Source organism: Galleria mellonella, unplaced genomic scaffold (assembly GCF_026898425.1).
Source record: "Galleria mellonella isolate WM207_F2 unplaced genomic scaffold, CSIRO_AGI_GalMel_v1 utg515, whole genome shotgun sequence".
In the NCBI taxonomy this organism is placed as follows: domain Eukaryota; kingdom Metazoa; phylum Arthropoda; class Insecta; order Lepidoptera; family Pyralidae; genus Galleria; species Galleria mellonella.
The window spans coordinates 1574468-1601137 of NW_026442107.1; the positions used below are offsets into that span (position 1 = coordinate 1574468).

A 26670-nucleotide genomic window follows, 5' to 3' on the forward strand; every position below is an offset into this window, starting at 1 on the left:
TTCTCATCGCTAGTAACATACACCGTCAAGTCGACCTTTATGCAGTCCCTACTGGAAACCATCGTGGTTATAATTAATTGTAATCTATTGAATTCGCCACGATGGGCTAATGTAACCTCATCTTCATCATTTCATTCTCCACTCGTGTCCCGTCTTTGTATACCATTAGCATAGGCAGGTGCACCATTCTATATTCATCTGTTTAAAAAAAAAACTATCGCGTAACTATAGATATCATTAAATATACTGTAATGCAAGCGAGATGTGTCACTTTTATTCAACCTCTAGTAACATTTCACTAAATTTCATTTATCTGTTTGTAGATGATTTTTTTTCTATTTCCACCTTTTTAAAGTATAACATACTGATGTTCCCTTTCAAACATAGTTATGGTGCGACAATACATAACACCTTTTCACTAACAACGTTTATATTAATCTACTAGGTACTACTCGTAATTTATAATAAAAATTAAGATTACTTTACAAAAAAATGATTACAGTCATGTTAAAACCAGATTTAAAACTAAACTACTGAATCGATTTTGATTCAATTTCCATGAGACTAATATGTAATTATATCCTTTCAGATAAAAAAAAGATTTTGCTAAATTGGTTTACAACTGACGGAATTATGAGATACCAAAAATAAAATACAACCGAATTGAAAACCTACTTCTTTTTGAAGTCGATTGAAAAAAACTGGGCAATTATCAATATTTATATTGATATAGTGAAAAGAAACTGATTTATTTATCACCCAATTGTTGTAACACTTTTTGGAATGAATGTTATTGTATATATATTAAATTCGACTGTAATTATATCGATTAGTAAATCGATTTGAAAGACAATTATAAATGTAACTTTCTCGTGTCAGTCAATGTAGAGTACCTAGACAATTAATAAGCTTTCGCCGCTGAAATTGTTGTTAAAAAAATCTCATTTCAAGCATTCGATTTCAGTATTCGATAAGTCAAATATATATATTTATCTTGTTCAGTATCTAACTCGCTTTTTTTATGCTAAGATGACCTTATCATTTAAATGATTTCATGACGATGATGAATGATCTTCGCATATAGGAGATATTGACATTAAAGATCCCAATAGTTCCGATAAAGACGAGAACCATAATTAATCCGTATATATTTTCTCCTACATTCTTCACGACTCTGGAACGCGCTTCCTGATGCTATTAAGAGACTACCGACTAAACCGTCTTTCAAAAAAAGCGTTTACGCTAACTTTTTATCTTTATCCGAGCAGTAAGTACTTTATATTATTCCCAAATTCGTGTATAATATAGTATATATCATATATGTGTAAGTATATTTGTTATTCATATATATTTATTCGTTTATATATGTAATTTTAGTATGTTTGTATATCAATAATTAGTAGTACCGCATTCGAGTATTCTGACACTTCCCTATGGTTGACTGGGAGAGAATGCTTTTAGCATTAAGTCCGCCATGTACACATATTTATATTAATAAATAAATAATAATAAATAATAATATTTCTATTATTTTAAAATGAAACAAATAATAATAACCCAGTTTCAATTCAATGTTTTCTATCTATCAATTGTTATAGAGATCTTTTAATGTTTTTAAGTCTATTATTATTTACCATTTAATGTTATTCCGAGTACGTGTTACGCCATCTAACGGCAATGTTAAACTATCACACTAACCATACCAGTTAACTGTTATGATATTTATGGTAGCATAGTAGTGATTATTTTGGAATTAGAAATTAATTTATGATAGGTACAATGTCGTTTAAATGTGATAATAACTATGTTTACTACAAGTACTAAGCTAAATATTTTAATAACACCTATGTAGTTTAATACTACGAGTTATCTCATTTTACAAGCAATAATAATACAGCAACTGTAGTTGCTATAATAAAATATGGGGTAATTAAGGATCCCATAGATATTGTCAATAAAATGAACTGGCACTGACTGAACAAGCTCGTTCTGTCTGGCTTGCAATAGCTATGAGAATTCGGATGTTCGTGATATGTGTCTGTAAATTCTAATATTCGATATTAGCGTGATTCCTCTGTCGCTGACGATATGCGACGCCACGCTATACATCAAATTGTATACAATTTGCTACTCTCGGTTACACTGCGCCGAAGATCGGTTATTATATACGTCGACGTAATGTCACGAAATGCTACCATCCTACATCTAATCGGTCATATATATTAAATCTCCACGTGGTCCTTTCTGGAGACCAATTATTTAAACTTTATTCGGGCAATAAAGTGTGGTACAAACTTAATGCTATAGGCATTCCCTATCAGTCAACCTGGTAATAAACCATCGTCGTTGTTTGGTTAATTCGTGGTAAATACATCACAATAGGCTTACTGTCCTGAGTTTATAATTGCCTATCATTTCTCATTGGTACCCCGACAGTGTATACCGATAACGCTCATCTTTTCTTACTATTCCATTCTTTGTTACACATTCATATTTTATTATCATATTTATTCATATTTTTTTTAATGAGATGAAAAAAAAAAATACAACTAAAAGGGAATAAATAAAATTGACACACTTTTCTGTTTAACTTATCTATTAACTTAATAAGTCTTAAAAGTAGGCTACATTATCAGTATCACTAAAGAGTCTTAGGACCTCGCTTTGGGTGCTGGGGCGTCCTCTGCATCTTTGTACCAGTCCTCGCTGTGAACAAGTAGAAAAGGAAATTAATTATTTTTATACTTGAAAGTAAGTAATTTGACTGAATCACCTGATAGAAACCGGTAATCACAAAACAATAAACCTAACACCTTAGTCTTCAGGAATAGGAACATGTACGGGGTACAGAATATTCTGTGATGTACATGATAGTAATCAAATCATCATTCATCATTAGCCAGCTTGTTTGCCAATAAAATAATATATGAATAAACGATGGTTGGCTACATTTAGAGAAAAAGGAGCAGAGGTATTTCATTAAATCGATTAATAGACACAGTCACCATGTAGAATATTCAGTCAGTCATTTATTTACCATAAAAAGTCTGCAAACCGTTTGTTGGAAGGAGCTTCCCAGATAGTTACGACTTCTTGAATATCGATTAAGAAAGTGTACAACAATTTACCAGAGAGAGACTTTGTACAAAAGTCGATTGCTTGGGTACCTCTGTCCCATTCGTGTTTCAACCGTGAAGCAACTGTGTTTGCATGACTGTGTTTCGGTTTGAAGGATGGGATATGGCGCAAATTTACTGGGTACAGAGGAATAACACCTGAGTCCTCAGGAATGGCAACGCATGGGAGGTATCTTAGGCGAAACAGTATACTCTGTTATGTCCATGGTACTACTTGTCTATAGACGACGGTTACCATTTTCTATCAGGTGGGCCGTCAGCTTGTTTGCCATTCTAAGTTGTATAAAAAAAAAATTACATTTATTACAATTATGATTGGAAAAAAATTTACGTAAATCTCTTTAAACCACATCATCTCTAATTCAACTATTCTTGATACACTCAGTAGATGCCCTAAATCACGTTTTATTACTGAATACTACTTCTATTGGTTGTTTGATCAAATATCAGTCTAAATATTCATCAATACTTTTAAGTGATATTAATCAAGAATAATTTGATAGAACGCTTTTTAATTTAGGAAAGTGCTGTGCATTTATAAACGAGTTATAAGTACAACAAGCAAGAAATGTATGAAGGATAAATACCTTGATTTCCAGTTTTCTCTGCCTACCTTGCAAGAAACTTAATGTGAAGATAAATAAAGTGTAAATAAATTAGTTACTAACCATCCTCGTACATTCTCGGGGGCATCACATTTCTGCGACTCTTCATTGTATACCTCGCCAACTTGACAACCAAGGTCGCGGGGCTCTACGCCGTTGAGACACACGTAGAATCGCTGGCAGTCACTCGGGTGTGCGAATTTGGGGTGAGCCACCACCAGACCTTGGGCATCTACTTGTTGCTCCTTGGGGCACTCGAACCCGTCCTTGAGTTTCTCTAAAAATTATTTTCCCTTGTTAGTCTTATATTTGAGGAGTACATTTGATCTATGGTTTCATTACTTGATCAATGGCTCTTTTAATACTTTTGAGTAATTTCGAAAAATTGTGTAATTTTTGTACATGTGCTATGCGAGATATTCGCCAATTCTGAACCAATAAAGATGGCTGATTTTTTGCATGACAAAATTTTAAATAAGTTCTTCATAAATACTTTTTTTATTTACTAAATATTTAAAAATTAAATTAACCAAAAAATATTAATGTGTCTGTAATAATAAAAATATAACAAAAACCATTCAAATTCTAATAATTGTGAATTTATAAAAAAGTCGTCGTCTCTTTAATATAACATACTTAAAGATTTTTGGAATCAGAATGAACACATGCCTCTGTTTCAATTTTTAATTACAATTACCAACGGTGATTAAATATATCCAATAAATTAAAATATTTTCGGGTCTAAAATAATAGTATTATAACAAATCAACTTACTGTCTTGCACGTTGCAGCCCTGTCTACCAGCAGCATCAGGCCACACGCATGTGCCTGAATACTCATCGAAATGAAGTCCAGCTGTACACTTCACTTCAGTGGCTTCACCCTCAATACAATTAAAGAAGACGTTGCATACTGCTGGGTCAGGGTGGGCGAAGAAGCCGTTGCGGCGAGGACATTGACCCGTGGGCTTGGGGGGTTCTGTAAAACAACAAAAGATACTTAAAGATGTTTTGGATATAAAATACTCATATTTTTATATATTTAAACTTTACAACATTAATGAATATTTTTATGTGCACATTTACTTTTTAAATTGACTAAAAACGTAATGCAAGACAGACTTCATACTATCGACTTTATCAATTATCTATAACTTCAATTGTTGGTAATGTTATCTTTTGTTTCGAAAATAAGAGAACATCCCTATCGCAGTTCATCTTATTGGACTGTTTCATGTTTCTTTTTGTCTTATTTTATAGTAATGTATATAATGTTTCCAAATAGAAAATTGAAAAAAAACGAGATATATTTTAAATACGATTTTATTATTGACAATATCATCAAGCAGTGAAATCTCCAAAGTTCAAGGTAAATAGTACAAGTATATACTCGTATATTACTCATAAAGAACTATATATTTTTAATTTAATATAATATATTATTTGGTTATTTGTATGCGAAGAATGTTTAAGACGAATAAACCGTTCGAATAAGTCATTGAGGAAAATTCGATACATTTTTAAACGAGCGCCCAAAGATCATGTCAATGATAACAAGTTTTAAGAATTCATAACTCGAGAATCGACTTATTGCAGCAATTTGTATTATGTACATTTATATCCAGATAAATGATTTAAATTTGTAAACGTTTGTTTCACCGAAGACCTTGAGCTATCTATGTAAGGTCGTTCATTCTAGGAAATTATTCTCAGATATAGGAAGTAAATTTGCACCCGTCGTCTTTCACTTCACGACACGAATTACTGGAAGTTCGACGTTATTTGTAGCATTGCCTTGACAAAACCTGATCTAAAATACTTCAGTTTTTTCGTGGTAATAAAATTGATATGTTCGTGATAATACAATGTAATGTATAAGATTTAATGCAGCTGCCCTGTGAGAGGCTAAAGACTGTGCGAAATGGAGAAATATCATAAGGGAGGCAACAGACACTTTTCAAGGACACGATCTTCAGTAATAAAATGGATGAAGAGAGAGAGTATAAGGTTTTATATTAAAGAATATAAATAATAATTAAAATAATATAAATAATATAATAATTTACACGTTGAAAACTTTACATTTTAAATGGAATTCAAATCACACGGAAGAAACACCATCAGTTTGCAAATCTTACAACCACTGTTTCAAATGTTATGTCGATTCACATAGGCGTCATAAATCGATGTCTTAGATTTAATTATCGATTCTTAATCCTACATTGCAGTAGAAATAAACAATTTTGATGAAACCTAACTAAATATATATATATTTATAATATGTATACGATCCGATGCTACTCAAAACACGAGTCACGATTCTACCAATAAAGCGCGCATTCCTCAACATGTATGCATTTCAAATTGCCTCACTTGCGTACTTGCTGGTATTCAAAACACTAGCAAAACATTCGGCCTATTTATAACATTAAGTGAATGTTAGTACCACAACGTACCTAGGTGCAATATGACAGTCCATTTGATTGACGTAAGTACATGCCTGATGCAGTGGCTAGTTGACCTAGAAAGTCACAGACGTGTATCGACTTAGGTGGTCAAAGGTAGACGATAAAATACCTTCACTTTATAGGAACAAGCAATTGACCTCAATGAATATGTTGTGATTTATAGATATACTTGATATGTCAATAGTTTTTCTAGAAGTAATTTCTAATAAATAAGGCAAGAAATAAAAAAGCGCCGTACCTAATTCACAATTATAAGATTTATTACTAGTCTGTAATTTCACATTGCAATTCACTTGTTAATAATTGTACTATATATTTATACTGTAACGGTAAAATAATAGAACAATACTCGTATGAGTATGTGAGGTAGAATGATTCTTAAATGACGACCTTACATGTTTTGCAAGGAGTCAATGAATGAAGGGGGCTCAGGACCATTCCTTATGACAGTCTATGAGGGAGGCCTACGTCCAGCAGTGGGTAGTTAACGGTTGAGATGATGATGATGATGATGACTCGTATGAGTACATAGAGTTACCATTCCTTAATCGTAAAAAGACAACAAATGAGAGGTATTGGAGTGTATTCTGCCATGTCAATAGGTAATGGTGACCATTGTTTATTAAATAAACCATAACTTGTTTGCTATTAATAGAAAAAAAAAACTACTTACGCAGTTCAGTCCTATCGCCACAGTCCACGTTGAAGGGCTGGTCGCATTTGTTGATCTTCCTAATGGTGGGATCGAATACAAGTCCATCTGGGCACAGCTTTGTAGTCGCTACGCCATCGACACACTCGTAAAACTTGTCACATTGTCTGTCGTCTTCGTACTGGCCATCCTTAGCTGGGCATTTGAATTGTGCACCTGGGAATAAAAATAAACAAAAAATAAATAAATGGTCATGACGTATGGTATTATGTTTGATAATTCATACTGTCATTATTATACTATCATTAGTAGACCCGAAGGAATATTAAAAATGTTTGGGATTTTATTGTATTGTTAAAATTTTGTGTTTGTTTACTGATTTAGATGTTTTATTCTTTAAGGCATATAGTGAACTTAATACTTTATTTATCCTATAGAATCAAAATCACGACCAACTATAACTCTTACTTTATTCACTTTCACAACCCGTCTCATGTATTCTTGATAGTTTAGAAGAATCTAAATTTCTACCTTAGATAACGCATAGTCACCCTGATAATTATAGGTTTAGACCTTTCTTGGTGTCTCTATCCTTCCTTTTACGTATTATTTTTTTTTGAAAAAATTTAATGCCCAATGTATCGAATCATCCTCTTTTCCATTAAACGGGCTGTATATCGTATAGTATGCAGTTAAAACATAATTTAATATTTCGTATAATTATAGTTTTTTTTTTTTTTTTTAATATTTTAAGGGCTTTTACCTTCTAAAGTTATTTTTTTAGAGGACAGAAGTTTGCATGATGAAATTGCAAGCATTCACATCTTTTTAAGTGAGTAATTTATCAGTGAATCAAAATATTTTTCCCAAAGAAATCCTTTAAACTAATTCTATTTTGATTTCATTATGTATAAGAAGTAGGTATATAACTGCAGCTGATACGCGAAATTTAATTTAGTAGAACAAATCCTTTGTGAAATACAATACCTTTATTCTTCAAAAAGAATTTGTTCCAGATGAAAATAAAAAGACTAGTTGTGTACAGTGAAAGCAAAATATTCAGAAACCAGCCTGTTTTCCGGCGCATGTATGACTGTCGAACTTAGAGATCGAGTTTTTTATTACGCAACGACACACTATTACATAAGAACAGTGAGTGAGCGTCACCGGCAACTAATATTGGCATGCATTTGCGTGTACTTTGTTTGGCAATAGTGAATTGGTCGATAACCTCCTTGCTGGCAGTCGGCATTTCGTTGATGAAACACAGTATTCCTTATTAATATTATAAATGTGAAAGGAGTTTGTTTGTTTCCCCTTAACGATGAAACCTCTTGACATTAAATTTGATAAGCAAGTGGTATGTAGGATGAAGACGGATATAAGCTACTTTTAATACTACAGTCTAGAGATAAATAATATTTAATATGGTAACAGTACAATAATATTATGAAGTTAATTCTATAATTAAATATCATATCTATCTCTAAAATTAAAATGTATATTACATAAATCTGAAATGACTATTCTAAGAACTAGCATGAACTAGTAGTAGTATAAATAAATTTAGTTATTTCCTTTTTAAATTAAATTAAAATGGCAAATATGCAGAATAAGATTTTGATGGACTTTGATAATAATAATTTTAACCCCTATCTCTAAAATCTATTTTAAGGTTAGAGATAGCTTTAAGGATAGGTATAGTATTACAGGAGTAATACAGAACAGTTATAAAACATCGATAGAAATGAAATATAAATATCTCCATGGAAAAGATATTTTTATTATTTTTAATTTTTATATTTGGAGAGGGATGTACTCGTAATATATAACGACTAGGCATACAAAACAACACGATTGTGGATGAGGAAACAAGTTAATTGATGAAATATGGGTTGTATGCTTTTTGGATGAGACAATAGAATGGTAATCCCGGCTGCGCTGCGCAGGGTACCAGTGAGGGATCACAGGTGAGATGATAAAGCAGGTCAGTTAGCCCATCGTGATGAATATATCAGGAATTCATCACGATAGTCTCCAGGGAGGAACACGTGGATGTCTACCTGACAGTGTATTTTGCTAGCAAGGGGACCGGTAGCCTGCATTACTAATAATGCTTTCCCCCTGGTATATATGTTATAGAGAGATAAATGCCCATCAATGCGATATTAATAGGTTGTTAAAGTACAGGCTTATGATGAAGTGATAGTGACAAGACAGCGAAAATCTCTAATTTATTTAATTCATTGATTACTGTCACCACAGATAATGTAATACTATACCTATTTATTATTATATATAGTCTGAGGAGATAAAAAACATCGCTACAAAAACATCTTAAAATTCTTATTACTTATAGGAATTAGCAGTGAACTTTAAAAAAAGGGCGAAAACAAAAGAATATGATAAGCCCCTCCTTCTTATAATAATAATAATAACACTTACATAGTAGTTAATAAAAAATAATATAATTTAAGTTCTATCTTTCATTAACGTTATATAAATTGTAAAAACTGTAAAATGTAAAATTAATGTAAAGGTAACAAAATTATCTTTTGACATCTTAATGGTTTTGAATGAGTCGTTATGTATGTATTCATACATGTTGTTTTTAGTATAGTCAAGGATTTAGGTTAATTTTTATATGCAATCAAAGTCACCGGTCTAATTTATAATCCTAAAAATATAAACTGTTATTGGTTAGATGTGACCGAAAAAAAAATTATAATGCCCTTGTATTAAAGATATTGTTTGCAATTCATAATAACTTAATCATGAACGGAAGATTCGTTATTATCTAATATTTTTGTTATTTATTAATTTATTAAGAGTTTAATTTATTTTTAATTATGTTTTCCTTTGTATCAATCAGTGAAATCCTTGTGATAAGCACAAGGATTTCAGTAAAATAGTTAATTAATTTTGTTATAAATATAATTAGTATTCTAAGACGGTATCTGACATTTGATTCTCTAGCGGCACATGCTTACCAATTTAAATTAATGTGAGCTAACTGTCAAGGTTGCAAAAACATTGAATATTTGAATTAAAATTTGAATATGTCAATCTTTTCTAAAAGCACAATGCATTGATGGGAAGTTTTTTATGCAACTTATAATACATTGTGCATTACATGCAGAGGACTTTTGTACAGTCATCGTAATAAGTACTATACAAACAAAACGAATATATCTGTAACCTTTTATTATTATTGTCGTCGCCGTAGATCAGCCGACTATCTCATGGTCTTAAATCAGGCGATTGTCTTATGATCATAAGACAGTCGACTAATATCTAGTATAAATATAAATCAATTAATTGATTAAATGCGAGTAATTCGATTTGTTATTAATTTTATTTCGAATATATTTTTGTCTTAATTTCAATAAAACATGACAATCTTTTTCAAAATTTAGTTCTATTAAAACAAACTAGCGAGAAGTGTTGTGACAATATTGTCAGGACATCTATTTATTTACTTATTTTTATTAAAAATTCGTACTAATCGATAACTTTGTAATAATCTGTCACAAATAATAACAATGATCAGTGCCTTGACCTAATTTTGACATGATTGCTTCTACGTGGGATCAATATCGTGGTAACACATGATTATCGGAGGCGGGCGCCGCAACAGGCTGCGCTTGCGCAAGAAGTGAAAGTGCGCTTGCGACAGCGGTGCATCGGTGCTGATGCATCAAGGGTGAGTAGCAGCGAGATTTGATAACCTATACTGACAATTATATATAATCATATAACTACGTATTATGTACATTTTAGAGTCATAATAGGGTAAAGACGAAAATGATCTCACTATTCCTGAAATATTGTAAAATTATAAAATAATATTTAAATTACATGTGTAGTTTTATATTTGATTGACTAATATTTCACAACGCATCAATGTCCTCGCAATTTGTTTGTTTTTAAGTTAGTGTTCTCTGCACATAACTAATTATTAATAAATAATTAGGTCAACCAAATGTCAATGTCAAACGATGCTACACTATGCAAATGAATGTATTTTATGTTTTTAGTTATTTTATCAAAATTCATATTACAGAAATTAAAAAGAAATAAATATTTTTTAGGCTTGATTTAGGTACTTATTGGGTATTTTTATAATTGCCTGTATCATATCACGGTGTATCATGATTTTTCAGTCACGATATAATAGAAAATTACCTAAAATATAAAGTAGATTGTCTAATGTACTATAAAATGTAATATAAAATAGTTGGCTAAAAAAAAACATTTTCACAAATTTACATTAACTGGATCCATTGGTATATTCAAGTTAATTTTCAAAGTTTTTTTAAAGTTGGGATTAGCCCCTAAAAGAGTTGTATATGTATACCCAGTACATGTTTTTGCCTATAGCTAAAAAAACCGCCCTTTAATCTGGGATGAACACTAAACCACTGCTCTCCTCTAAATACATCTATGTTTGGACTATACTGATATAACTTAAATTTCCAAAAACTCTGAATGAAAATTACACATATTATTATAAGAAAGATCTCTGTCATTATAAAGAGAGATCTCTATCGCTATTGAAAAAAGATCATTAAGTGATTTATGTATGATGTACTTTATGATCGAATATAAATTTACAACTAATTTAAATACAACAACCCGAAGCCTAACAAGAAACAGACGGTAAATATTAATAGTCACATTTAAGCCTAAACATCAAGTCTAGACATCAGAATTCAAGTAGCTTGCCAAAAAAGGCAATGACATCATCACAATATTCAAATGTTTTGTTTTATTCCGCGTAAGTTCGTGGCGATCATGATAAAAATAATATTAACCAAAGCCATAAATAAGTGCTTATATGTTGTGTTTTGTCTGTATTTATAGAATTTGTTTTTTTTATTAACGATCTCTTTTTTGTGACAATAACTCAAATTAGATTTCCAAAGATGTACCCATAGACTAAATATATCTAAGGATATACCTATATACGTGTCTTATATCATTAATATATCATAATAATAAATCTATGCACATTTTTATTCTTATTCCTTCATTTATTTAGGAAGTTTATTACTCAGTATCTGTTTCATAATTTATTACTAAAATTAATAATTAATTTAATCACTGAAGAACCTGAATCTAAATTCTCACCACTGTGAACAGTAAATAAAAAAAATCTAACTATATTAAAAAATATTGTAACTCATTATTTTTAACCATAATAATGTAGAAAGCATAAAACAGTTAGTTTATTTGCTTTAATGTATGCCTCCATAAATTTTATGTAATCCAGACTGAAAGTTTGAGCTTATAAGGCATTACAGTTACTTTCCTTTGTGTTGTTTTATTTGACATTAAAATAATTTATTAAACAATAATTAAGTTCATAAAAGAATATTTCATTTAGAGCTTGCTTATCTACTTTCACTATAAGTAAAAGTAGTAATTGCAAAAATACAATTCCAATATTTGCGTAAATTTTAATATCTCGATGTCAACATGACTGATTGCATAAATTTAATGCCTACAATGTACTGTTACAGCTAAATTACAAAAAGTTAATGTCAATGTCGACTTGCAGAAAACGCACTGAACGGTAAAAAATTAGATATTATGCTGCAGTGTCTTGTCCATTCATTATACTAATATTTTTTGCACTTTTTCATCTTATGCTTGACTTCTCGCAGGCTCGGTGAAACCAACTTTCGCGGAAACGATTACAAATTATTTATTTGTCTCGATTTCTGTATCTTTTCATTTAAATAGATTGATTAATCTCGAATAATAATTTATAATGATCTCGTGGTGTCCACAAAAATATTATCTAATGTTATTATTTACGATTATACTAATATTCGAGATTATAAATTATTTAATCCAGATTAATAGCATTTCACTTCAGAAACAGTAAAATATAATATAACTAAGAAGTAAATATATGTAATATCGGTACCGGGAGTTGGGGGGGGATGGGGGGGACTGTTAGTAATGGAGATTGACAACTCCATTGCTAGCAATATACCCTATCAAGTCGTTTCCAGTTCCCCGCGGTTCTCCCTAACAACCATCGTGAGTAATTTATTGTTAAATTCGCCACGGTATATCTTCATATCGATATTATGTATATATTGAAAAACCTATATTTAATATATCCGTTATTAAGCCAATATCTTTATAATTATTATGTTAACTACAGTATATAGATATTGCTATATATTATCCACCCTTATAGGAAACAAAAGCAATAATAATAATATGCACTAGCAGAATCGAATAAATAACTAGTAATGAGATACTAATAGCTTGTTATATTGTTGATATATAACAAGTTATTAATAATATGATATGGAAACCTTAATCGCACTTTCGTTTATAACAAGATTATATATGTATTCAGCTAATAACATTCGACATCATTCGGTTACAAATAGATAATTTATTATACCAGTTAATCTATTAATAGTGTATGTTTTTGCCAAATGAGTCAGATTTATAACTACATTATAAATTTTATGTTTCGTTAAAATAACAACTTTCTAAATAATAATACTAAGCAATAGATAGTTAATATGAATAACAGTGACATTATTTATACAATAATCTACATATATATATATATAAGCAAAATCCCTACGAATATTCGACATTTAAAAGTATGTTTGTTTATTTATTTGTCACCTCCTTATACTTTAATGGCATAACAATCGTTTTAAAATTTAGTATATATATATATAATGAGATAGAAAAGGACATTAGGATCATTTCTTTAAACTTATCTTTAAAATTAAAATTTCGATGTGATAACACAGCGAAATCTTTATTACAAGGACCGACATGAATTAATTTTCTAATAAATTGAAATCAAAATTATTATATATTTAGTTTAAAGTCGATTGCTTGGGTACCTCTGTCCCATTCGTGTTTCTACCGTAAAGCAATTGTGTTTGCATGGCTGTGTTTCGGTTTGAAGGGTGGGATATGGCGTGAATTTATAGGGTACAGAGGAATAACATCTGAGTTCTCAGGAATGGCAACGCATGGGGGTATCATGGGCGAAACAGTACACTCTGTTATGTCCATGGTACTGCTCATGTCTATAGGCGACGGTTACCACTTTCCATCAGGTGGGCCGTCAGCTTGTTTGCCATTCTAAGTTGCATAATAAAAAAAAAATAGTTTAATATAAAACACTGATTTCGTAAAATTAATAAATTAAAATATTGAGATAAGAGATAAATTTAGATAAATGGCACATCAGAAACAGTTCCATTGGCAACTTTTTATTCCGAGCAATTAATCTTATATTCTGGTCATGCAGACAAATTCATGAATAAAATACAAGTAATAAAATATATTAATAATCAAAAAATTTCATATTAAAATAACAAACCAGTAATTAGAGAACTTAATTAGGTGCATATATCTGTAATATATTCTATAATACCATAATATTTTAACAGTAGTAATATAAAACTTGTAAACTGTGTACCTAATTACATTTAAAAAATAATTTTCTATTTCACTGTATTAGGTTGGCTGGAAGAGATCTCTTTCAGAGATGAGCCCGTCCTTGCTAACAAGAATTTAAGCCAATTAGCTGTATATTGGAAGTCTGAAATAGTTACTTTGTATGTTTCTTATTAAAATATTAAAAGGTTTATATTTGCAATTCGTTTAGTTACAGATCGAGGACTTAATATAGTTTACTACTGGGAATTCATAAAACAGAAAAAAGAAAATGTTTACGACTATAATAACATAAATAAGATTATGTTACATTTGTTAATCATTTATTCTATATTTTCGCCATATTCCTATATATCAGGATGCTCATTTGAATATTACGTGCAGGAGAGTCGGTTTGCATTCAATTGCATATATATTCTTTCTTATTATTGTGATGGTAAAACGATATCGTTTCTTTAAATAAATTATAAAATTGCCAATGATATGGCATATACATACCGTTGTATTGATTTTACATATAACTATAACACTAAACTTTCCGATATTATATGTAATCAATAGATATATGCAGTGCAGTTGTACTATCATGATAGTTATTTTAAAACGATTATTCAAGCGATTTCAAAAAGGAGAAAACTCGTACTTTTTTTGTCGTGCAACGAAATCTTAATTTGTTTAAGTAGTAAATGTATTGGTAAAAGTTTTTAAACATCCTTTAGTTTACAGCAGACTATCGACAAAACGAATTTATGTGAAGAAGCAGATAGGTAAACCTCGTTACCTTACATCTTGAATACAAATTACCAATTGTTTTATTCGCAATAGCATACGGACACGAATAACATTTTGCTGCACAAAGAAACTTTAATCGTGACTAAATTTATATAAAACCAATACGGAAGTAAACCAAGTAAACAGTAAGACTACAATATGGGGTTCTTCAAAAAATGGGGAAAAGAGGTTTCTTCAGGGTCGACAAAGCGTGCGTAATGCCCCTGGTATTGCAGACGTTCATAGGCTATATGTAACCGTTTACCACCAGGTTGGCTATATACTTGTTTACCACCTCAGTGGCATAAAAAATATATCGATTGCAAAGATAATTGTCAAAATTAGTTAAGAATTAGAAATAAAGAAGAAGAAATCGCGTAAACTAACAAAAGGTCAATTGACGTACCTTAACAAATCCCACAATCGATTACATTAGTTTATCAAATACATATCTTATACTACTGCAAGTACATATGTATATACTAATATCTTCTATGTATGTAAGTATATAATTTTTACTATAGCGTTGTTGCCAAGTGGTGGTATAGACCCCAAAGATCGTCAATTCGAAGCTGTTCTATACCAAACACTTTGTCAATTTATAATGCTTGCTTACGCGCGATGAAAAATAAGTTTAACTCGAGAAAGAAAACTATTATACCTACATATAAACGACTTTATATTAAAAATTTATTGACTGGCATTTATACATTAATAATGATTATTTTAAACGATTTTGAATTAAATTTCGTTTAGGAGTCTTGCGGACAAATACACGAACACCACTAGTAGAAGATATTCGCTTTTTTTTTAATAATAATCTTATACAATCACCCATAAATTATTAAACGTATTTGAATAATATTTGGTGATATATAATAAAATAAAATCGTAGCTCTATATCGAGAATTCTTTTCTATGGAAGTCCTCGATGATAAATCTAGTATTTCAACAAAAATAAAACTTTAAGTTCTTTTCAAATAACCTTGGCAGTCACTTGAGAACCTTTTTACCTGAGTGTCATCGACCATTCAAGATAAAAATAAGCTGGACGTGGGATCTATCTTCATGCCAGGTCTCTTTAAGGACTCCCATAGTCTTACATTCTTTCATTATTCTGAAATAACATAAAATGTACGCGCCGTTTCCAGAGCTTTCCTCTTTCAGAAAGTACGCAATTTATTTCTTATCATGATAACTTCGTCAAGAAGTCCCGATACCAATATCAATGGAGAAAGGAATTGTTAGCAATGGGGTCTAACTGTCCCATTGCTACCAATATACCCTGTAAAGTTGACATCCACGCGGTTCTCCCTTGAAACTATCGTGGTTACTTATTGTTTATAGTTGTGTATTTGACATTTTGAACCAACTGACCTGCTTCATTCTCACCTATTATCCTTCAATGGTGCCCGCCAGTGTATTCCAATAGCACAGACGGGACCAATATTTTATTTCTACCCATTAAAAAAATACCCGTATTATTTATTCCACTTTTAATTTATACGTTTGTTTCATTCTCCTTTCATCCAAAATTGTTTCCTGAACTTACATAGTAAAAGTACATGAAAAATCTATTTTGTAACAACAATTAGTAGGTTAAATCAGTTGTGATATGAGTTTCATAATGTGTAACTGTTAACATTACATTGATCAAGCCCAACATATTTGCATAATGTAGTAATAATGTTCGTTAGGTAAGCACACTAAATTGATAAAAACCGATGTACAACAATAAAATATTTTATTGGTATTATAAAATAATTCGTACTTCCGAGTATAATTTAGTTTTTTATTAATTAAAATTATATAATTTGAAACATAACAAGTTATATGTGTTTTAATATTACATAAATTGATTACTATGTGTTCTTTGTGCCAGTAAAGTGTAAGGGAGTGGCGACAGGCTGTCGCCGTTACTCAACACGTTGCACAATATGCTGATATCGTTATTTGATATATATTTCGTTAATTATTATCTACACTTTTTAAGCTTTAATACAATATAATGTAATCAGTGAATGCGTCGATATCTTTTATATGCGAAGACGTAGTCACTATATTTTTATCTACAAAATATACGTAATGATAATAATTATAAATAATTATATGTTTAAAATGTAATAATATCATTATAATATATTTATTTATTATTATAAAAAAATAACATTATTATATGTAATAAGTAATACTCACTCGCTAGTGCGGTGACTGCTGTCAAAACTACGAACACTTTCATGATGTCCTTTCGATTGCAAAATTACTATAAAAAAATAATTTTAATGACTAGATTGCGGTCCGACCCCTCTAGCGGCCCTGGAGCGACTGACGGCCGCAGTCAGCGCGCGCGCCTTTTCTTCAGGTGGCCTGCACACGCACATAAACCGGTACGAAGACTTAGGCGTGATTTAACAAATTCTTCCATTAGTGTAACAATACTAATTTGCCAGTTTCGTGGTTGTACAGCCCTCAAATCGGCTGATGATGTCGTTAAGTGAGGAATTTTGCATCATTAACTTTTGGTTTAAGGTACTGAAGTGAAGCCATAGCTACGGCTTTGCTGTCGTCTTAGCAATACTATAGATCTATTATTCCCTCGGATTCCTTCTCCCACCACATGGATATGGCAGTGAATTTACAGGATACAGAGGAATAACACCTGAGTACTCAGGAATGGTAACGTATGGGGGGTACCTTGCGTGAAACAGTATATTCTGTTATGTCCATACTGTTCACGTCTATAGGCGACGTTTACCACTTTCCATCAGATGGGCCATCAGCTTGTTTGCCAATCTAAGTTGTATAAAAAAAAAAACATTTTAAACTGGCATAATTTGTAGACAACCTTTATTCTTGTTTATATATATAAAAGATTCAAGGAACGTACTAACTAGACTCTGAGCCTAATTTGACCCGAGTATGGGGCTGCGACACGGTGGTTCACATACATTATAAGTATTCTTAGTTTGAAATATTCCAATAGCTATTGTCCGGCGGCAATTTGTTACTTTTCTGGTCATGCAATTAGCTAACTGTACAACCGAAAAGAGCCCGGCGTGTAGACCGCATACTAATATTCTCGTTTCATCAAAACCTGGATACTTCGATAGAAAGAATCATATAATGAAATTAACATACATATTGTACCAAGAAACATAAGAAAGGGAAACGTGCATAAACTTAAAATATACTCAAAACGTAAATACATATATTTGTTTATTTAAACTTTATGCACAGTGAAACTATGTACATATGGCAGACTTAACACCGGACGGTGTTCTCTACCAGTCAACCATAGGGCAAACTAAAAAATAAGTAGGCTGTGCATTATTGAATTGAGGAAATATAAAAGCGTAATACTTAATATATTAATATATTATAAACATATAATTTGATTAATATAAACATACACATAATATATTAAATAAATATACCACGCTTATCTTCCTTTGGGATATTAAAAATAATCACACATAAAATACTTCAATTAAAACATACCTCTTTCACTCTTGTAGGAATAGATTGTTAAATTCTACATTCAAGCCGGTTACACGTAGGTACTTTACTCAGTAGAAAACTTTATATAAAACTCGTCTACGTCATATTTCGGTCCCCTGTTTCTGCTGCTTATCAGCTACACCTGCTTGGCACTACTTCAATATGAGGGGATTATTATTATTATTTCAGCCGTTAAATACCCACTGCTGGACATAAGCCTTCCCTATAAAGGGTGTTTTGCTAATAGTTGCCACGCTTGGCAGGTGGGTTGGGAACCGCAGTTAGGCCTTTGAGGATATATTAAGAGGGACGCTACTGCCCATCCCCCGCCCTCCCTTAGTCGTCTCTTACGACAATGAAGGGATATCGTAGTGAAATTAAAGGACACGTAACCATAACCTGACTCAATAATGCACTCGTATTATGTAAAAGCTCGTGACGTTATTCTTGTCTGCGTTCTTTGTTTTGTTCTTTACAATTTCAAGTAATATAAAAATAAAAAATATTTTATATCCATGTAACTAGAACTGGCAACATTTGACAAATAATATCACAAAGGCGTAGAGAAAAAAATAAAATCAAACTCATGGATCTCGGTAAACGTTTGACATTCGGAATACTCCTTTCGCTTCGAGTATTTTATTCCAATGCCAATACCACGTCACCGTGTGATTCTCTGTTGTAAACTATTACTATTCTCGGCGTTCTCCTTAAACGATTTTGACCTTTTTCATCTAATTAAAATTTACTAACGCTTTTCCATTGTCAATGGCGGCTGTTTACTCACTCGTATTTAACGCATAACATAGATCCGAAATGAGGATATCCGCAAAAAAACCAAAGTCACCGACATAGCCCGAAGGATAAACAAACTAAAGTGGCAATGGGTTAGTCACACAGCTCGAAGAACCGACAACCGATGATGAAGAAATATTCTTGTGTGGCGACCTCGTACGGACAAACGCAGTGTAGGACGACCCCTCGCTAGATAGAGTGTCGACCTCAAATGCATTGCAAGGAGTCAGTGAATGCAGGTAGCTGAGGATTGTTGTTAAGGCAGTCTATAGGAAGGCCTATGTTCAGTAGTAAACAGATATTGGCTGAGATAATGATAACGAAGGTACATAATGTCTACGGTGTCACGCATAGCCTATTAATGATACCTTCACATTGACTAGGTACGTTTCTATAATACGGGTTAGTACTAATATAGTCCATTTGGTCAAACAGCATTTTCAACCAACTTAAAAAAGGAGGTTCGCAATTTAGCTGTATTTTTTGACGTTAAGACTTTCCTGCTACAGGTTTTATATTTTATAAGGACCGAAATTATAATAATTTATCTGAATTATCTTGACGTTTTAACCATGCTAAACCGGTCGTAGTCACGAGTAGATTGATATGAAGCTGTCATGTCTCCGCTTCTGAGGCAGAAGTATCTTCTTCTACTTACTAATTGTCCCACATCACACTATACTGAGGGTCTTTGCACACAACACTGTATTTTTTTTTATTTATTTGTTACCTCAGAACTCCGTCATATAAGTACAAAATATGGAATATGCTTTTAGATTATTACCACAGAAATTTCATCAAAATCGATTTAGTAGATTTATTTTTAAATCAAAATTACTGGTTTTGTAACGATTGAAGGTTTTTTTGCAGAACAAAATCTACTTATTTAGGGTATTATCTGTCAAGTAATAACACAGTGTAAGGAATTCTTCTACTGGTCGTTCATGGGGAAATGTATAAACAGAGCAATGCGTCCTGAATTGTCATGTAATCGTTCGGTACATGCCAAAACAGACCGCTGGTGGATCTTTGCACTGTGGTGATAAGCAGCTGTTTCTATACATTTCTATTCATCTTATAATTACATTATTAAATATTTATGTATATAATTGATTGCACAAATTTGTACCTATAAATTACATGAAGATTCAAATGTAACTTTTTTTTGTTTGTTACCTTATAATAACTCTGTTAATTCTAAACAGATTTGCAAAATTCCTTTTTATCTGAAAGGATATACTTACAGATTGGTCCCATAGGAATTATATCAAAATCGGTTCAGCTGTTTAGTTTTAAATCAAAATAACTGGTTTTGTCACAAATAAAGTTGATTTTTTTTTTTTTTTTTTTTACAACACAGGGGGCAAACGAGCATGCGGCTCACCTGATGGTAAATTATATCAAAATCGCCCATGATCATCCACAACACCAGCGGCATTGCAGGTGTGCTGCCGGCCTTTTTGGGGCATGATCTTTAATTATCATGAAAACTGAATTATTGAGCAAATCTAATGATGTTAGCTGTTGGAGTAGTCGAGTTCGATGACACGATGAAATACTTAAATGTCAGATCTAGACAAGAGTGAGTTGCGACGCAATGTGACCCGTGCAGAGGTCACATCACTGCACAACGCGTAAATGGATATACGTTGATTATCACTATTTAAGATTCTAGATTCTCTTCATACTTATTGACCATATCTTTGTTAAGGCATTTACACACTGCTGCAAATAATATTTAATATAATTAATATTAAATACAGCTTAAATGTAAGCGAATATTGTCATTTAATACGTTTTTAATATCTCTATGTATGCCTAATTATTATTATTAATATTGTTTTTTAATTTGACTATTATACTTATATATACTTAATACTTATAATTATTTTTCTTAATGTTTTATTCTGTTAATTTTCTTAATTATACAATACCTATTTGTACAACAATTAGTCTATTACCCTAAGATTATCTTGAATAGATTTACTCTCAGGAATAAGACCGCCTTACTGTTGTTGTACAATTGTATCGTTATATTTATTAATTGTGTTGTTTTCCCCCTATATTGCATAATGCAAATAAAGTATACTCATTCATATATTTATTCATGAATGTGTGTTACTATTTTGCGTAAAAAGTACTAAATGATTTTGAAATTTATTACGGGGATAAGTTACATGATTCACGTAGGGAACGCTGCGGGATACAAATTGTTTTATACATTCGTGTAATATATTTGAAACCATTTACAAGATCTCATATAAGTAATATTCTTTAATACTTACATACTTTTTATTATTAGGAGTATTTCCGCAGTTAACTGTCCATTGCTGAACCTTTCCCATAAGAGGAGTTTTGACAGTATTTGCCACGCAGGCGGTTTGGCAACAGCAGTTAGATTTTAGGAGATGTTTTAAGAAGGACGTAGCTGCCATAAGTTCCCTTAGTCACCTTTTCTACACCCACGGGAAAGAAAGGAATGGCCTATCTATGCCGGGACACACGGCGAACTTTTTATAGTTTGTAAAAAATAATATCAAACTTCGGGTATATTCTGAGACGTCATTTCTCTAACCTATCTCTAAAATTAAAGTTTCAATTTAATATTACAGCGAAATTTTTATTAAATTTCTAAAACAATGATGTCAAAACTATTGTAAATTCAATTTATGATTGTCTATAAGACAGAGTTTTCTTTAAATTACCACATTTAAATATTAGGTTAAGAGATAGATTTAGAAGAATAGCATTAAAATTACAGAATCGACCCCATTACTACTAAAACAACATGAAAATATTAACTTATTATTAATTATTATTTTTCGAATGAAACTACATGGATATTATTTCGACAAAAAACTAATTATAGTTTTGTAAGATGCATCTTCAGCTCATCGTTTACCTTAACTTTCTAAACGATAAGAAGCGATCTGAATCCATTTGATCTAGCTCGGGAGGTCATCTTCAGATAGTTTCACTATAGAAGGTCAAAAAAGCATGTTTGCGTTTGATATTGCTTCGAAATATAGATTTAAGTATTTTAGTTTTTAACCGATTTGAAAAAGGGGAGATACTTAATGTCATTGTAATTTTTTATATCATCATGTCTTTATAATGTAAGATTAATAGATGCCATAACAATATATATTTTTTTAATTTTGTTTATCTGTATGTTCTTGAATCACGTAAAAATTATTATATGAATTTGGATGCGGTTTTAACAGCTATATTCCTTAAAATTTAACTTAATATCTAACTTATGTTTTATGTTAATTATTATTAGTTCACTTGTTAACTGTCCGCTGCTGAACATAAGCCTTCCCCATAAGGGAAGTTTTGCCAGTAGTTGCCATGCTTGGCAGGCGGGTTGGCAACCGCAGTTAGGCTTTTAGAGATCTTTTAAGAGGGACACTGTTACCCATCGCTGGTCCTCCCTTAGTCGACTCTTACAACTCGCTCTTATTCTATGCCAGAATCACTTGACGACTACTTCCTACTTTTGAAATGCACAGGTTCGAAGTTGCGGGCACAAAGCTAATATATGATAATTTTTTTTTTATTTTTTCCGACACAAATATTTTCGTGTTTAACTGTGTGCACACATCACTAAATAAACAAACATTTACTTGAGTGCAAACACTACGTGTATAATGCCAGCAAATTACATGATGTAACAATATGTTAGGTGAAAAAAATTTATACTTGACTTCCGGTTAAAATATCGTAAAGGTCAATTTTGCAATCATTTGGTTGTATTGCACGAAAGTAATAATAAATTAACTGGACTACTTATATAGCCATTTAAAGGTCCCATAACATTATTTAAATAATTTCAAAAAGAAGTAGGTTCTCAATTAGCCTGTACCTAAGTATTTTTATATGTTATGTGATAACTTCGTCAATTCTGAATCGATTTTAATAATAATTTTTACTTTTACATTTGGGTATTCATAAGGTAGATATGCCCAATCGGTTTGTCCAATGGTTGACTAGTAGAGAACACCGTCCGATGTTAAGTCCGCCAAATGTATGTACATATAATTTTATGTACATTAATATATAATAATTATTAATAAATAAATAAATATGCATTTATTTAATTAACTAGTTGTGTAATAAATACTTAAGAAGTAATTATAGAAAGAAATGTACAGAAACAGCTACCTATTAACATAGTGCAAAAACAACCAGTAGTCCTACGTCTTTGGCATATAATGAACTCTCTATTTCACATTCTCCTTGGAGTATTATTTCTTATTTATTAATTCAATAAGTAAATATAATTATACAAAATATATAAATATATCATATCTTATCATGGTGTACTGATTGGTATATTACCCCAATTTATAGACCCCAGAGATCATCAGTTCAAATTTAGCCGATACCAAAAACATTATAACAATTTAGAAAGCATTATGATAAATTCCTGGTAAAGTCATTGCAGTGAGAGGACTAACTAACTAACCGAGTTTATTTATGACCACAATTTGACGTATGGAGTTCGACGAATTCGACGGACAGCATTAGGGGCACACCTGTTACGTTGGACTCTAAAATCAACCATTTTATGCTAAATGTGGACATATAGTGTTATAATCTAAAAGTGTTATAATAAAAATTATAACCATGAGATAATTGTTTATTTGTATTTTTATTTAAATTTATTTGGACAAGGATGTGGGTTGCATATAGTATAACACTTAAAGATATTCGTACCTTGAACCTTGTTCCTTGAACAGTAACTGAACTCTTCAAAGATTGGTAGTAAGAATTAGCAGAATTGTCAGTAGATTTCACTTATACAGTTTATAAGGTCCAAACAAATAACACAAAATATATATAAACGAACACACAATATCACTTGATATATAAATAAAAATAATATTTAAATCACCTACTAATTTTCTATTTTCGTAATAAACGACAGTCAACAATTGCTAAGCAACACACGCAATAGGTGTCACACCGCATTTAAATTTTGGAACTAACCAAAAAGTATTAACATCTTCTCTCGGTGTGGAGACCTATTGACGCTAGGATTTTCCACAAACGAGGTCTAGGCAGAGGTTTTGTGAATATATCTGCCAACTGCAGTCCAGTGTGAACTTTCTTTATCATTAGCTCTCTAGCTATAACAAGCTCACGAACAAAGAAATGACGAATCCGAATATGTTTAGTCCTCTTGTGGAATTCCGGATTCTCAGCTAATCTAATAGCAGCTTCATTGTCCACATTCAACACAGGAAGTTCTTTCAAGCCTACCAGTTCTCGAAACAACCTAGTTAGCCAGATACATTCCTTAGCTGCTTCGCTAGCAGCGACTATTTCTGCTTCCGTTGTAGAAATTGCCACACTAGTTTGTCTTTGGCTTAACCATGAGATAGGACCACCCGCATAGAACAGTACTCCTGACGTTGATCTTCCTGTTGTAATACAACCTCCATGATCTGAATCACTATAGCTTTCCAAAATTTTGTTCTTATAATATTTCTTGTACAAAATTCCAGCTTCAGGAGCATATTTGAGATAACGCATAATACGTTTCACCCTAACGCAATCTGTCTCAGTTGGTTTTTCTAAATTCCGTGATACAACACTTACAGCATAGGCGATATCTGGACGTGTGCCAACCATAAGGTAAGCTAATGCACCAACAATCTGCCGATAATTTTCCAGGATTGGAGTTAAATCACACGTATTGTGCTTTTGTTCCACATCATCCTTAACTATGGGCGTCATAACAGGTCGACAATCTTCCATACCAAAACGCTTCAAAAGTTTTCTTGTGTAACCAGCTTGAGCTATCAGTAGGCCGTCTTCTCTTTTTTCTATCTCTATTCCCAAAAAATAGCATGCAGGCTTCATAGTAATTTTGAAATACCTTTCAGATCTTCAAAAAATTCATCTACTAGCATCTGTGAAGATCCTGCCACCAAGCCGTCATCCACATACAAAGCTACAATAATCTTCCCCTTATCGTTGTCTCGTACGAATAGACAAGGATCAGCATCACAAGCTTTGAAATCCACGCTTTTGAAAAAATCTAGTATCCGGTTGTTCCAACATCTTGGAGCTTGTTTCAAGCCGTACAGACTCCTTTTTAATAAACATACGCGTCCAGTGCCATCGTCATAACCTTCCGGTTATAAAAATCCTCGTCCAAGGATCCATACAAGAAAGCAGTTGAAACATCGAATTGCATCATATACATTTCCTCACTAGCCGCGATACTCAAGACAGCTCTAATCGTTGCCATCTTAGCTACTGGGCTAAATGTCTGATAGTAATCAATGCCTTTCTTCTGTCGAAATCCCTTTATGACAAGTCTAGATTTATACTTATCAACTGTTCTATCTGCATTAAGTTTCACTTTAAAGACCCATTTGCATGGAATAGCCTTCCTATTTTTCGGTAGTTCTGTTAAAATCCAAGTTCCATTTTCTTTTAAAGAAGAAATTTCACTTTCCATAGCTTTTTTCCATAGCTTACTTTCTGGACTTTGTATCGCTTCTTTATAGCAACTTGGTTCTGAGTAACCAGTCCATTCGGTGTTCATAATATAGTCATTGAACTTAGCAGGAAGTCTAAGTAATGCACGATCTCTCAATACTCTAGCACCTTGCTCAGATATCTCAAGATCTCGAAGACCTTCTGGAATATTATTATTAATATCTTCCCCATTTGCTTCATCCAGTTCAATTTCTTCTTCATGAACATCATTTCTCGTATCATCAAATACTTCATCATCAATAGGCGAGCTTGGAGAAGTCTCTATCAAAGGACTTTCTTCTCTTGCAGTATTAATACGATCATTTGTAGCGATCGAAGCTTTCTGAAGAGGAATCTCTATCTCGTTCTCTTCAATTTGTTTAGTTGACACATCAACGAACCTTGATTCGATTGGATTCTCATTGATAATAACATCTCGAGACCTTATTAAAGAATTCGAAGCTTTATTCCAAAGTCTATAGCCATCATCGTTATCATAACCAATCAAAATACATTTATCTGCTTTCTTTTGCAATTTCTTTCTTTTTTGTTTTGGTACATGTGCATAACATAAAGAACCAATTATTCTCAAATGCTTAATTTGTGGTTTTCTTTCATACCAGAGTTCATAGGGAGATTTCTTCTCTATACTCGACGGTCCAGTCCTATTTAAAATATAGACAGCCGCGTTCACGAGTTCAGCCCACAAGTATTGAGGCAACTCCTCATGCGCATGCATCATTGCTCTAGCAGATTCAACAATGGTTCTGTTGTCACGTTCACAACAACCATTCTGTTCTGGTGTAT

At 31.9% G+C, this 26670-nt stretch overlaps 1 protein-coding gene across 1 annotated transcript; it reads right to left on the minus strand.

The window, feature by feature from the left end:
* Positions 1–2578: 2578 nt before the first annotated feature.
* LOC113522717 (protein obstructor-E-like) lies at positions 2579–17431 on the minus strand. Its single transcript, XM_052898666.1, has 5 exons — positions 17275–17431; positions 6883–7077; positions 4517–4720; positions 3806–4019; positions 2579–2706 (listed from the first exon to the last, which is right to left on the minus strand). The coding sequence occupies exons 1-5, from the start codon at positions 17315–17317 to the stop codon at positions 2652–2654; spliced, it is 711 nt and encodes a 236-aa protein (XP_052754626.1). The 5' UTR covers positions 17318–17431; the 3' UTR covers positions 2579–2651.
* Between the last annotated feature and the right edge of the window lie 9239 nt (positions 17432–26670).